Genomic DNA, 14,796 nt, shown 5'->3' with positions numbered 1-14,796 from the left:
ACTTCCCTGGTGGTCCAGGGGTTAGGACTACCCATTCCACTGCCATGGTCCCGGTAGGGGAACTAAGATCCCAAAGCCGCGCTGCGCAGCCAAAAATAAATTAAAAAACAAAACAAAAAACCCCACAACAGGACCAAGAGAAGACAAGTTTCCTCAATATATCTGAGAGACTGTTATCTATTTTAGTCAACACAAACCCCAAAGAAAAGTCTGTAATTTGTAGGAACTATGTAATTAGGTGTGATTCAGAGGGAGTGGAAAATGAAAGAAGGAATGGTCATCAGAAGAAAGCTAATCGGTATAGATTACCAAAAGAAGGCCCACGGTGTTAGATAACCAAGATTGTTACATTGCAACGTAATCTTGGCTGAACAAAACAAATGAGTGTAAACTGAAGCCAAACAGAAATACAGTAGATCTTGTTTGTAAACACTGACAAAATCATCCACAAGTCACAACAGCAGACAAGATGGCTTTTCTATTAGCCTTCTGCAGGCGGGTAAAAGGGTAATTTACAACCCCAATGCTCGGGTGAGAGCCGACAGCCTGAAAATTAACCCAAGTCACAATAAAAGCTAAATGGCTTGCTTTAGCATTAAAAGAAAACTGCATCCAAATGTGATTTCTTTCTCTCTTGGCCCTTGCAACTCTCAATTTAGCGTGCTATATAAAAGGTAATCCAAAACTTATCACAACTTCCAGGCCAGCATCCAAGCAAGGCTGCCCACCACATTCAAGCATTAATTCAATCAAAAAATTTATTGGGGGCCTATTAGGTGCTAGACACTGTGCTAGCTGTTGGGATTCACTGGTGAAAAACAGAAGACCCTATCCTCTCGGGATGCTATTGGGGAAGGCAGATGATAAACAAGTAGGTAGAACCCAAACAACAGCAGGTGTGCTGTGGTGAGCAATTGTGGGAACAAAGTATGGCTACTGTCAGCATGTAACAGGGGTGGTCAGGAAAGTTCCCTGAGCAGGAGATCCTGATGTCAAAATGCCAAGGATGAGAAGGAGGAAGGTATTTGCAAAGTCAGGGCAAGAACGTTCCACGCACAGGGAAGAGCAAGTTCAAAGACCCCCCAGGCAGGGCAAGAAAAGAAAGGAGGCCAGTGTTAACAGAAGGCAGTGAGGGATGGCCAGAGTGGCTGGGAAGGCGGGGCACAAGCCAGCTGCCTGCCAGCTGGAGGGTGTTTAAGGAAAAGAGTGATGTGACCTGATTGAAAAGCCGATCACTCGGGCTCCCATGTGGAGAATGGACTGGAGACACCCCAGAGTGGAAGCTGGGGGGACTGTTAGGAAGTTAGTCCAGGAAGGAGGCTACAGCGGCCAGGACTAGAGTAGGAGCTATGATTCTAGGGAGAGGAGAATGCACCCCAGATAATATCCCAGAAGTAGAACCCCTGGGACCCACTGACAGCCTGGATGTCAGGGATAAGGGAGAGAAGAATCAAGGACGACTCTTACAAGTGGGTGGATGGTGGGGCCATGGAATGGGATGGGGAAGAAAGAGGGAAGGAGAGATCTGGAAGGAATATCAAGAGCTCCATGCGTGGACAAGAGCAGGAAGCCCTGAGAAAGGGCTGTGTTAAAAGTACAAACATGGGAGTCACCAGCATATAGATAGTATTTAAAGCCATGGGGGCACTTCCCTGGTGGCGCAGTGGTTAAGAATCCACCTGTCAATGCAGGGGACACTGGTTCGATCCCTGGTCTGGGAAAATCCCACATGCTGCAGAGCAACTAAGCCCGTGAGCCACAACTACTGAGCCTGCACTCTAGAGCCCGCGAGCCACAACTACTGAGCCCGTGTGCCACAACCGCTGAAGCCCGAGCGCCTAGAGCCCATGCTCCGCAACAAGAGAAGCCACCGCAATGAGAAGCCAGTGCACCACAACGAAAAGTAGCCCCTGCTCGCCACAGCTAGAGGAAGCCTGCACGCGGCAATGAAGACCCAATGCAGCCAAAAATAAATAAATAAATAAATCTATAAAAAATAAAAATAAAAAAAAGCCATGGGGGGATTGGGTTGGGATGGGATAACATTAACTAGGAAGAGAGTGTTGACAGCGAAAAGGAACCAGGACAAGTTCCTAAACAACCCCATCACACTGAGGTCAGAAAGAGGAGCAACCAGCAGCGAGACTGAAGAGGAGCCATCAGGAAGGGAAGAGGAAACCCAGGAGAGTGTGGTGGGAAGGAGGAGGGAGTGGTCATGGGGGAGGAACGCTGCTGAGAAGGGGAGGAAGACAAGGACAAGGTCATCAGTGACCCAGCAGTTCTGGTGAAGAGCTGGGGACAGAAGCCAGCCTGTAGACTGTGAAGGGCTAACCAATGGTAGGTGAAGGAAATGAATGGAGACAGTGGGTTTGGACATCTCTTTTGAGATGTTTTCAGGTGAAGGGGAGCAAAGAAGTGGAACAGAAGAAGGACAGGGATGTAAAACGAGAGACACTAAAGCTGTGCTGTCCTATATGGCGGCCACTAGCCGCTTGTGGCTATTAAACTTGAATTAAAAATTCAGGTCCTCAATCGCACTAGCCACATTTCAAGTGCCCCAGAGCCACATGTGGCTGGTGGCGGCGGTACTGCACCACGCAGATACAGAATGTTTCCATCAGTGTGGAAAGTTCTACTGGACAGCACTGAACTAAAGCATGTTTGTGCACTGATGGGAAAGACCCTGGAGAGAGAGGAAGCTGAGAGAACAAGAAACGTTCCCTGACAAGGTGAAAGGGGATGGGATGAATGGTCCGCCAGGAGGGGTGAGCCTCTGGTAGGACAACAGGTGGGAAGGAAAACACAGGAGCAGCTGCACACGGGACTGCAGCAGGGCAGAAAGATGAGGCCTTTCCTTGGACTGTGGCTCTATTTTGTCAATGAAAAGGGAGGCAAGGTGTGCATGGGGAGGAGAGAGAGGTCTGAGAAGGGGAGAAGGTATGAAGCAGCTTCCTTGGGGAGTGAGAACACAGACTTACTGGGGAAACCACACACTTAATGCAAAATACTTCTCAGAAGAGAAGCAGGAAATAGCAGTGAACATCTGAATGAGGAAAAGCATCTTAAGTGGGGAAGAGATAAACTCAGGGTTTTTTTTTGTTTTTTTCCCTTAAATCTTGGTCATGTCTAGACAGTAGAGCCATGACAAAGCTGTAGGATCACAGCAAGATTTTCTACTGGCTGCCCTTTCTTGGTTCATCCCCCTCCATCCTACTCAACTCTCGGAAAGGATGACATTGGTTCTATTTTCGGTTAAAATGGCTCCCTCCACCCTCCTCTGTCTGAACTGCTTACCCAGCCCTTAGCTCCATCTCAACTTACAGCCATGGTTTGTACGTTCACATAAATTATAGAAGAGGTGGATATATTAAAAATGGCACAAGTAGGTAGGAGTTACAAACCAACTGTTACCTACAAGAAGTGAGTAATAGACACTTATCAGATGATGTTAAAATTACATGAAAGGCATATTCAATGTTTAAACAAAATCTCCAAGCTACTCCTCCCTGCTTCTCTACAAACAAAAATTATTTTCTGACATTTTCTTTAAGCTTTTATGAGTAAACATTTTCATTTCCACAGAACTATTTGATCTCAACCACAGAGCTTAAATATTTGTTTTTGATCATGCAAGTGTGTTGGGTTGGTTTTGTGTTGGCTGGGGGGAGGGGGGAGAGAGAGTGTTAAAATTACCCAGATCCCTTTTATCTTCCATCTTGAGACCTACATTTGCCAACTCCTTCTTCCCATACATTTTTTTTTAAAAAGTATGAAATCTGAGAGCCTCAAAGCTTCCCACTGCACAAAGAGCAGCCCTTTCATCGCTGACCAAGAGGTCACTGGAAATGTTACAGAAAAACTAAATGTTACAGAAAAACTGTTTCCCAGCCAGGGTGCCTCTGGTACAATCACTCACACCTTCTGTATGTGTGAAATCTGGATCCGCACCAATGTCTTCAGCAAATCTCCTGGCCCCTCTCTGTCCCCACTGACCTGCTCATGTTGGTCTTGAGTTCTCACACTTCCCTTCTCAAAATTCCTCTTGGCCTCCCTCTGTTTCCTCCAAACACTTTACAGACCACATAGATAAAATTCACTGGGTAAAATGACTCCAGAAACTTATCTGGAGTAAAGTAAGGAGTAAGGTGCAACAAAGCCACTGACCCATGAGAGCTGGGTCAGGCCACCAGGACAATCCTTCCCCTTTCCACTCCTCACCAATCCATACAGGAAAGCAAGCTCTCTAGACCCACCCAGCAGAAGTCTTTGGGTCTTGAGAAGCGCTGTTTGAAGGCCGCTAAGCTCAGCAGCAGGGGACACAGAGACTCAGGAACTCTGGCTCACTTACCCACCCCCCACTCCCAAGCCCACAGTCAGGCTGTGGCTTCCCCTCTGCCGATGAGCTCAGCGTCCTTCCACAAACACTCATCAGCTGCCTGCCCAACCTGGGAGAAATCACCCCACCACATCAGGCCTCAGTTTCCTTATCTGTACAATGGGAATAGCAACCGTTCCCTGAGTGTGCACAGCACATCATCAATATGGGCTCACATCGGGTGAGTAGATGTAAGGAGTTAATTTTGTTATTAGCACAGCGGCTCCCTGACTCACAGCGCCTACCGCTCAGAGAGACGCCAAGGAGAAATCAATTCTGCTTTTTAAATTACTTATATACTCAGAAGCATTAGTCACTTCGACAGAGTACTTCAACTTCTCTCCTGAGCATCAGCTCAGTTGTTTCAAAGACTGAAGCCTTACCTACAAATCCTCAGTCATCTCAAAGCAGACTCAAAGTCCACTATTACTACACTGGGGATTATTATTATTTGGTGTGTTCCCTTTCCAGGAAAACTTCGATTTTCATTTTGTTTGTAATAAACCCAATCGTGCAGAAAGACTAACTGCTTCTTAGACTCCAAAACACAGGCCCTGGAGTTGATCGCGCCCGGAGCGAGGGGACCACGGAATGGCCGAAGCACGGAGGCCGGCCAGGGTGCCTGTCCCCGCCCGGTGCCCCCGCGCCCGCGCCCGGGCTGCCTGGGAGGGGAAAGGCCACGGGCGCGGAGCTGAAAGTCCGCGCCCAGGCCGGGGTGCCCCTGCCCGGTGTCCGCGCGCCGGGGCGGAGGGCGCGGAGTCAGGCGGTCTCAGGGTCTCAGGAGCCGACTGCTCGCTGGCTCCAGGGTCCCGGCGCGGGGTGTAGGGGCCGGCTCGCTCTCGGGGCTCCGAGCCCGGGGGACGCAAGCCGCGGCCCCGCAGCCCCTCTGGGGCTGCGCGCGGGGTGCGCGCGGCGCGGTCTCACTCACCCCATCTCCGGCGCTGCTCCGGCTGCCGCTCCGACGGGGCCTCTCGTGTTCGCTCTCCGGCGCTGCTCTGCAGCCGCTCCCCGCGCGGCACATGCGGCAGCCCGTGCGCGCCCGGCTCAGCCCCGGCGCCGCTCCATTCCGCGGGGCTGCGCGCCTGCCGCCGCCGCCGCCGCCGCCGCCGCCGCCGCCGCCGCCGCCGCCGCCGCCGCCGCCGCCACCAGGCGCGAGCGGGCGGGCGGGCGGGGTCTTGGTCGCCGGGGGCTGGGCGGCCGCGTTCGGGCGGTATCCGCCCCGCCCCGGTCCCGCCTCCCGGCTCCTTACGTAACCTCTTGGACCCCGGGGCCCGGCGCGCAGCCGAGGGGCGGGGGGCGCGGCCGTGTGTGCGGCGTCCTCCCGGCGCCGCCCCGCGGTCGCCACCCGCCACCTGAGCACCCCCCCTTCCCTTTGAGATTCGGCATTGGCGCGCCCCCGCCCCACGCCCACCCGGGGGCTTGGCGCAGTGCCGCGAGCAAACATCCAGCCTGCGGGATTGAGAGTCCCGCTCGCAGCTGGAGGGGACTTGGGGCGACCCTTAGTTTGCAGATGCTGGAACGAGGCCCCAGGAGAGGAAGTGATTTGCCCAAGGTCACACATTCAGATCTGAGCTCAAGGTCTTCAGAATCTGTTATGGGCACGGCTATGTCCCTCCTTATAGCCCCCTTACATCTTGCCGTCCACCGCCAGGTAGGTGGCTCAGGGTACCCCCACCATGAAATTCTGGAAGCCAGCGGGGCAGGGAGGATCCTACACCCGCAGCAGGTGTTCTGGGCTCTTCCCTGGGTAAAGATGGGATGGGGGCTTAATCAACTCGGCTTAGAGCAAGGGAAATGGAGATGGCAAAAGTGGAGCTTAAAGAAGGGCAGTCTCTTAATCTCCTTTCCACGTATCAGGTCCGGATCCCCTACTAAAGGCCGGCACTGGAACTAACCTAATCTTCATCCCCCCTCTGGGTCTTTCGCAGGACCATTTTCTGCTGAGAACATACTGCCCACATGAGCCTGGGCAGGATTTTTTTTACTCAAGACAGTAAAAAAGTCAAGGAACAAGCATATGGAGCAGGGCCACCACCCCAACCCTACCCTCATGTCTCCTGGGACCACAACTTTACCTGCTAACCCTCAGGGTCTCCTCATGTGGCTAGTGACTCCCTGTGAGTAATTTTCTCAATTACAAATCAGACCATACCACTCTTCTTAAAATGCTCCAGTGGTTTCCTTCCCACCGTCCTTGGGATGAAGACAAGATACTGAACATGGCTATAAGGCCCTGCCGCATTGTAACCCCATTGCCCTCTCCAGCCTTTTCTCCTCTTATTCTCTCCCCTTGCTTTCTGCACTCCAGCCGGCCATCCTCCCATCAGCCCATGCTATTCTGTCAGTCTGGGAAGAGTTTGTCCTCTCTTGCCTCTGACACCCCAGCCCCTTTGCCTAGTCCTTTCCTACTCATTTTCAGATCTCAGTTAAACTGTCACTTCCTTGTGGAACCTTTACCTAATGCCCCAGACAAGACTGTGAACTCCTGTACTTTTTCTTCATTGAAATTATTGTTTGTAATTTATATTTGTGAAATTATTTAGTATGTCTCCCAGGCACATCTGCACACTCTATGAAGCCATATCTTTTTGCCCATCATTGTCTCTCCAGTGCCTAGAACTGTACCTGAAAGTCCTCCATAAATATTTGTTGAATGAATGAATTAGCAAATAGGCCTGGCCACAGATACACAGAATTGGCCAGGGTCTGTAAGCACAGGTAAGTCTGTTTAGAGCCAGGACTGGATAAGCATTTGGTCCTGGAGGAAACTTATCACAAGCTGAATTCCAAAGGACTGGTTAGGGGTGCGGGTTTCCGGCAGTGTCAATGGGAGAAGTCAGCAGAAGGCGGATGAATGGCAGAAGCAGGCTCAGCTGGAATAGAAGTACCAGAAGATAGATTCACAGTGCATTGGGCCAAGTAGTATCCCAAACCCTGAATGGGAGTTTCCTTTCTCTCCACTGATGGAAAGGGCACACCCAAGTTACCTTGGGAAGACGTAGTGAGGCCAAACAGGTGGGGCTGGTGAATCACTTGGGCTGCTTCACACAGTCAGCGGAAAACAGGGCAATGCTAGAGGTGTGAGCCCAGGTGAGGTTAAATCCTCCATGATTAAAGGGGCTCTCACTCTGGGCAAAGGCTTCCCTACAGGCAGAGGAAAGGGTGGATCAGACAAGATTTGGAAATGGATGCCCCTCTTTTCCTCCAATCTCGGGCTGCTGTCCCTGTGGGGAGTGGCCTCCTCTCCTTCAACCCCAACTCCAGGCCTAGGTCGGGTCCTGCCTCTCAGGAGCTTTCCCAGACACCCAGAGCCTTGTCTAAGCTTCCAGTCCTTGTCAGTAGTATTCCACTATCTTGGAATCTTCCCTAGAGAGAGGCCACTTAATTTCCCTATCAGTACCTCCTCCCTCCATTGAAGCCAATACAGTCACCCTTTTTCTGTGGAAAATCTCCCATCAACCTGGTCTTCGTGGCCCCAGTTGTCAAGGGAAATGATTGGTGAAGTCTCTCCTATCAAGAGGCCCGCAGTCAAGGGGAGAGATTCCATGCTGGCTGGAGGTTGAGGCGAGGCCGAGGAGACTCTTTTTAGGGCAAGAGATTTGAGGATCCTTTTAGGTTGAGCAAGAGGAGCCAATGAGCGGGGACAAGACTGAAGATGTGAGAAGGAAGGGGAGGTCCTGGGGAAACCGGGAGAGGATGCGGTCCAGGCCCAGGAGGAGGCGTTGGCCTTGGAGGGGGGAGAAGGGTCTAGAGGGGAAGGTGAGAGAGGTGGAGGGAACACTTGCCTGGTGGGCTCCTTATTCTAATGGAAGCAAGGACACCTACTGAACGTAGGTGAGAGAGAGGAGGTGGGGTAGAAGCCAACTTTGAAGCAACAGCCTTGGGAAAATAAAAACTGGCATTTGGATAGACCCAGAGTTGGGAATGAGCAGGGCAGAGATGTCCCCAGAAGTCTGAGAGGCCAGACCTTGACCAGCACAACCTCAGGGACCTGGAATTCCTGCCACTCTGTGTGGGCAGCAGAGGCTCCAGAATCTGATCGCCCGGCATGAATAGTTGGTCTGAGGGACATTCTGTGCTCTAATGGGGGCCAATGGAATAACCATGGATGGCTCACCAGAGAGCTATACAAGCCTGTGAAACTAAGGAAACAGGGAGCTGCTCCACCTGTACCCTTCCTCTGTATTGCCAGCAAATCTCCCAAGCACCCGGGGCAGATAAGCACTGTGCACCCTCTGTGCCTAGGAGGGTAACATTCCACATCTCTGCTTCTTGTGTCTCAAAAGCTAGCTCCTGGAGAAATGGCTGAGTGTAGTCTGGGGCAGGGAAAATACAAGACCAATATAAAGCATCTTGTAGTACCAGAAAGTAAGGAGGTACTCAAAAAAACGAAGGGATGGCGGTATGTTTTTGGTTTTTTTTAACATCTTTATTGGAGTATAATTGCTTTACAATGGTGTGTTAGTTTCTGCTTTATAACAAAGTGAATCAGCTATACATATACATATATCCCCATATCTCTTCCCTCTTGCATCTCCCTCCCTCCCACCCTCCCTATCCCACCCCTCTAGGTGGTCACAAAGCACCGAGCTGATCTCCCTGTACTATGCGGCTGCTTCCCACTAGCTAAGGGATGGCGGTATGTGGAAGGGATACAGGAGCTAACTGATAGAGCTCCCAATGGCCAAAGCTGGAACAATTTGAGCAACACAGTCAATAACGTTGTACAGGATTATAATGCAAAATATAAAATAAATACATATGAGTCCATACTGATGTAAATCATTAAATAAGTGGGGAAGAGACACATCTTCTCTACAGAAGAATCTCGAATAATATGTGTAGATACTCGCCCCTCCAGGAGGTAACGTTTAACACCCACCTCCTCCACCTCCTTGAGAGTAGGCTGGTCTTAGTGTCCTGATGTTTTGCTTCTAAAGAATAGAGAATGGAAAGGGAAAAACAGTAACTTTACAGTGGAGAAACCTGGCAGACACTACCTGAACCAAGTGATCGAGGTTAACATCACCAGTGAGAAACCATGTTGGTATCACATACCCTCTGATAGGATGTGATGAGAAGTATACTTCACCTGTATGTTATTTTTTCCCTAAGCCCATAACCCAGTCTAATCATGATAAACACACCAGACAAATCCATATCAAGGGACATTCTACCAAATACCTGATCAGTACTCCTCCAAACTGTCAAGGTCATGATAAGCAAGGAAAGACTGAGAAACTGTCACAGACCAGAGGAGACTAAGGTGACATGATGATTTACTAAATACTGTATTAGATCCTGGAAGAGAAGGAAGAAAAATCTGTGAAATCCAAATAAAGTCTGGAGTTTAGTTAATAGTAATGTAGCAGTGTTGGTTCCTTCCTTATGCCACATGTTCCGTGGTAATGTAAGATGTTAACAATGGTGGTCGGTGGGGGGGACTTCCCTGGTGGTCCACTGGTTAAGACTCCGTGCTTCCACTGCAGGGAGTGCGGGTTTGATTCCTGATCGGGGAAGTCCTGTATGCTGCTAGGCGCGGCCAAAAAGAAAAGAAAAAAAAAAAGACTGAAAATTAATAAACTAAATTTGTTTGAGGATTCTGAAACTGTATGGAAACAGCTCATGCACTTCTGGCCCAGGAACATTTTGCCAACCTGTGTCCAAAGCTCTTCATAGCTTCAGGATTTCTCTGAAGGGCACCTGAGGGTCAGAGAAGACTATGGACCATCTCTTTAAGATGCCAGCCCCAGCCCCTCTCTTTCCAATCTGGCTGAGGGCCTGCCCTTGGAGAGATGAGCTCTAAATGGCTTCCAACATCCCAACTGTCCTCTACTCTTTTCATTCAGGGCTCTCCTAAGTCTATCTGTCCTAGATGCCTCTGAGGATTCTGAAAGCATTCATTCATTCATTCATTCAACCTTAACTTAGCGCCAATTCTGACATAGATTGAGGACCAATCTATGTCCTCAAACAACCTAATAAGCAAAATATAATGTAACCAAGGTATGAATGAAGTCCCATGAGATATTGACTTCATCTGGGGAAGGCTTCAAAAAGGGGACATCTCAGCGGGATCTTAAAGGATGTATGGGAGAGAAGGCCAATAAGCTAAGGCACGGGGGCATTAAAGGGTATGATTCATACAGGGAATGATAGGGAATATCCACGTGTTTAGCTCAATAGTGTGTGGTAGGAAGTGACCAGGCATGAGAGGTAAGTTGGTACCACTTTGTGAAAGACCTCAGGGGCATGTTAAGGAGTTTGGACTTGATTCTGAGGGTCACAGGGAGCGAGTGAAAATTCTGAAGTAGGAGGCTGGTATGATCAGATTAGCATCTTATATTCTCTAGCAGCAGTAGGGAGAATGGTCCAGAGAGGCAAAGGCTGGAGGCAAGAGAAGTTTGTTAGGAGGATCTAAGTGAGGTTTCAGCCAAGGCCAGAAAAGGAGAGGAAGTGTCTTTTTTTTTTTTATAATTAATTTTTATTGTAATATAATCGCTCTACAATGTTGTGTTAGTTTCTACTGTACAGCAAAGTGAATCAGCTACACATATACATACATTCCCTCTTTTTTGGATTTCCTTCTGATTTAGGTCACCACAGAAGAAGAGGAAGTGTCTTGATCAGCCTCCCATAAGGGATGGGAGCCTGAATGAGGAGGGAGGAACCAGCGATCTCCTGCGACGCAGGGCCCTGGGAAGCTGCAGCTCCTGGGCAGAGGGGTCAATCATCAAACAACCCAATGGCCTTGAGGAGAGGCTGGGCCTCACTGGCTGCCTCCCCAAAGAATTTAACTACAAGAGGCAAAAATGGAAATGACCATATGGGCAGTCTAGTGCCCCCCAGGGACAGCCAGCTCATGCTGCTCCACCGCCCTGAGCTAGCTCACTGATTATCCCTTTACTGCTCCTTTGGGATGTGTCAACAGGTGAGTCTCCTCCACTAGACGGTGATCTTCGAGGGCAGGGTCCCTCCCTGGGTTTTCCTTGCTCTGTTCGGGCTCATCCTCAGACAAGCTGTCTTCTTGGCTCTGGTCTCACATTCATAGGTAGCAAGAAATGAGCAAATCCCCAAACAGTTCAAACCAAAGTCCCAGAACTGAGTTGCACTATGCCTGACTGGCCTGACTTGGGGCACGGGCCCATCCCTGAGCTAATCGCTGTGGCCAGAGGATGAAACACCCTTACTGGCTTAGTCTGGGCCACATGCAGCCCTGGAGTGAGCTTCTCACAGAAGTCCATGGACTGGGAGTAGGACTGAAACAGACACCCAAAGGAAAATCAAGGGTTGGGAAAATCAAAGTAAATGGATACAGGGTGGTGCCCCCAAATAATAGATGCCCACTCTAAGCATGTAGTTATATTTGTTTCCCAGTGCCAGGTACAGAATAGATGGATGAATTGTTGGATGAAAAATAGTCAAGGACGTAGTAGAGTCATTCCAAGTTAAGCTGCTATTCCTGGAGAAGAACTTTAAAGGGCCAGGCTGGAAAGCTGGAGAGGGGGCATAATTCTGAGACCCCAAGGCAGAGAGAGTGGAAATAGATGTTTTAAACCAGTCATTCACAACCTTGGCTGAGGATTAAAATCACCTAGCGAGCTGTGACAAAATGCCAGTGCCAGGGCCCCACCTCCAGAGAGAATGATTTAATTGGTTTGGTGGGTACCCATGCATCAGTAATCCTCCCCAGGTGGTTCCAATGTGCAGCCAAGGTTGCCAGCCACTGCTCTAAGCCTCATAGTGCCCCCAAAAGAAGTGGATGTGAGACCCAGAGCCCCAGGAGCTCGGGAACTGGTAGGAACAAAAAGGAACACACTCTCCCTAGCTTGTTGGCTAGGCTTTCTTGAGACTTAGGGCTCCGGAGGGGAAATAAGAAACCCAAGAAATCTGTGGAGCCAAGATTTCTGTGGAGCCAAGGAAGTGCTGTACCTCCTTTGAGCACAGGGCGGAAGGAATCAGTTCTTAAGCTTGCTAGATCTCTCTGAGAGGGGCTGGAGCTGTATGGATGAATTGCCTCTGATTGACACCAGCAGCAGAACAGAGAGGTACCTGTTTGTATCTGGAATAGCTGGGATGGGGCAGGCTTGGACAGGTGAGGCGAGATTCCAGAGTCATGTCTGAAGTAGGCACAAGACTGAGGATGAATGAAGAAGATGGTGGAGTCACGTGTGGCACTGAGGTTTCCAACTCGAGATGTTGTCCACATAATGACATGTCTCAAGGATACATGGAATCCTGCAGGGAGAGGGGCAGCAGCGAATCAGAGAGGAGAGATGACGAGTGCAATTTGGGACATGCTGAGATGCAGAATACTGAGGAACAAGCAAGCGGAGATGTCCAGTAGGCAGTTAGATACGGCAGGCATAGAGCTGGGATGGGAGACTTGGGAGCCATTAGCAAGACAATGTCTGAACAGAGGGAGAGCGTGTCATGGGAGCAGAGGTGGGATGCAGGAAGGCATAGGGGAGGAAAGGGAGCCTGTGAGGGTGAAAGAGTGGCCATTAGCAGCGCCCCCGGCGGGGGTGGGGGGGGTGCCATTCTGTTCTAGATATGGATCCACCCCCTTTTAGCTGGATTTAGCTGAATCAAATATCTTCTCTTTTAAAAAATGTCATAACTCTTCACCAGAAAACTAAGAGCAAAGCAAAGACAAACAAAAAGCAAATACGGAATAGAAACAAGTGGGTTTTCAATTCATTTCAATGTAGCAAATATTTACTGAACGCCTACTGTGTGCCAGACCTGCCCCAGATGCCTCGAATGGCATGCTGAGCTTATCAGACACAGCCCCACTCCCACCCTCTTCCCCAGCCCCATCTGGGAGGCCACAGTGGCTCGGGTTCCTAGCATCTTTGCCTCCAATAAAGCTCAGCTCATCCACCAGTTGTTCTAAGTGAGGTCCCCCTACAAATCTGGGGTCCTCCTCGTAAATAACACCTTTTCAGACAGCCACCTGTTTCATATCAGCTGCCCAGGAGGTTTTTGGCTCTGTCTGTTCCACAAATCCCTTGACCATGCTGGGCTCCCCAGTAAGAGCCGGCTTCTGGTCCCAAACCCACCTCCAGCTCTTTCCCAGCTCCTGCACAGGGCAGAGATACACGGTCGGGCAGTGGGCCCAGAAATGAGTACACCTTTTCTGGACCTTTCTAACCATCTCTCCAACAGCTCACCCCTCAGGGGTCTCCAGGAATTTCCTTTCAGTAACTTCACAGTAATAATACCAGAATACTTAGCAGAAAATCACTTTGAATCAAGACAATACCTCTCTACTCACTCAAAGCAAGGGACTGGTTGATCCCTCATAGTCACCAGCCACCTGCAGAGACTTCTCCTTTCACCATTTTCCCTGCGATTTCTCATCACCTCATTCCTCCAGTAAACACTTCCCAAGCCCAGGTTGGTCAGTAGTGTGAGGGCTGCCTCTCTGACAGACCCTTCCCTTTAGAAACTTGCTTTGTGTTGGATCTGATCTATTGTCCTCCTTGCACACGCCATCTCTTTCATTGTTATAATTCTCCAATCTACCAGTTCTTTACCTCCTTCAAAACTAGCACAAAGGCTGTTTCAGTGTTTGGTCTACTTTACTCAAGTATCCCTTTAAATTCATGCGCTCCATTATATTTGCTGGTTTATCACTTTGTAAATGTCTTCCTCAGTTGGTTTTAGGGTGTATTGTTGCCTGAAAAGTTTTTTTCCCCAATTGTGGTAAAATATACGTAACATAAAATTTACCATTTTCATAATTTTTTCTTGAAGTATAGTTGATTTACAATATTCTGTTAGTTTCAGGTGTACAGCAAAGTGATTCGGTGAGATATATATACACACACACACATATACATATATATTCTTTTTTTGTTTTCCATTATAGGTTATTACAAGATATTGAATATAGTTCCCTGTGCTATACAGTAAATCCTTGTTGTTTATCTATTTTATATATGGTAATGTGTATCTGTTAATCCCATACCCCTAATTTATCCCCCCCTTCCCCTTTGGTAACCATAAGTTTGTTTTCTATGTCTATGAGTCTGTTTGTTTTGTAAATAAGTTCATTTGTACTATTTTTTAGATTCCACATATATGCAATATCATATAATATTTGTCTTTGTCTGACTTACTTCACTTAGTATGATAATCTCTAGGTTCATCCATTCTGCTGCAAGTGGCATTATTTCACTCTTTTTATGGCTGAGTAATATTCCATTGTATTGTGTGTGTGTATATATATATATATATACCACATCTTCTTTATCCATTCATCTGTCAATGGACATTTAGGTTGCTTCCATGTTTTGGTTATTGTAAATAGTACTGCTATGTACACTGGGGTGCATGTATCTTTTCAAATTAGAGTTTTCATCTCCTCTGGATATATGCCCAGAAGTGGGATTGCTGGATCATATGGTAACTCTATT

At 48.9% G+C, this 14,796-nt stretch overlaps 1 protein-coding gene across 3 annotated transcripts in view; it reads right to left on the bottom strand.

Annotated features, from left to right (window-relative positions):
* The window catches only part of HOMER2 (homer scaffold protein 2), a 95,461-nt gene extending 90,003 nt beyond the window's left edge, over window positions 1-5,458 (bottom strand). For all 3 annotated transcript variants that reach the window (XM_061179875.1, XM_061179874.1, XM_061179876.1), the window contains exon 1: window positions 5,304-5,458. In XM_061179875.1, the coding sequence (XP_061035858.1) occupies window positions 5,304-5,308 (5 nt within the window). In that variant the 5' untranslated portion in view covers window positions 5,309-5,458. The remainder of the gene's footprint in view (window positions 1-5,303) is intronic.
* Window positions 5,459-14,796: the final 9,338 nt, after the last annotated feature.

This window comes from Eubalaena glacialis, chromosome 2 (assembly GCF_028564815.1).
Source record: "Eubalaena glacialis isolate mEubGla1 chromosome 2, mEubGla1.1.hap2.+ XY, whole genome shotgun sequence".
Taxonomy (NCBI): Eukaryota; Metazoa; Chordata; class Mammalia; order Artiodactyla; family Balaenidae; genus Eubalaena; species Eubalaena glacialis.
The sequence above is the reverse complement of the archived record's forward strand: the minus strand, read 5'-3'. Positions and strand labels throughout refer to the sequence as shown.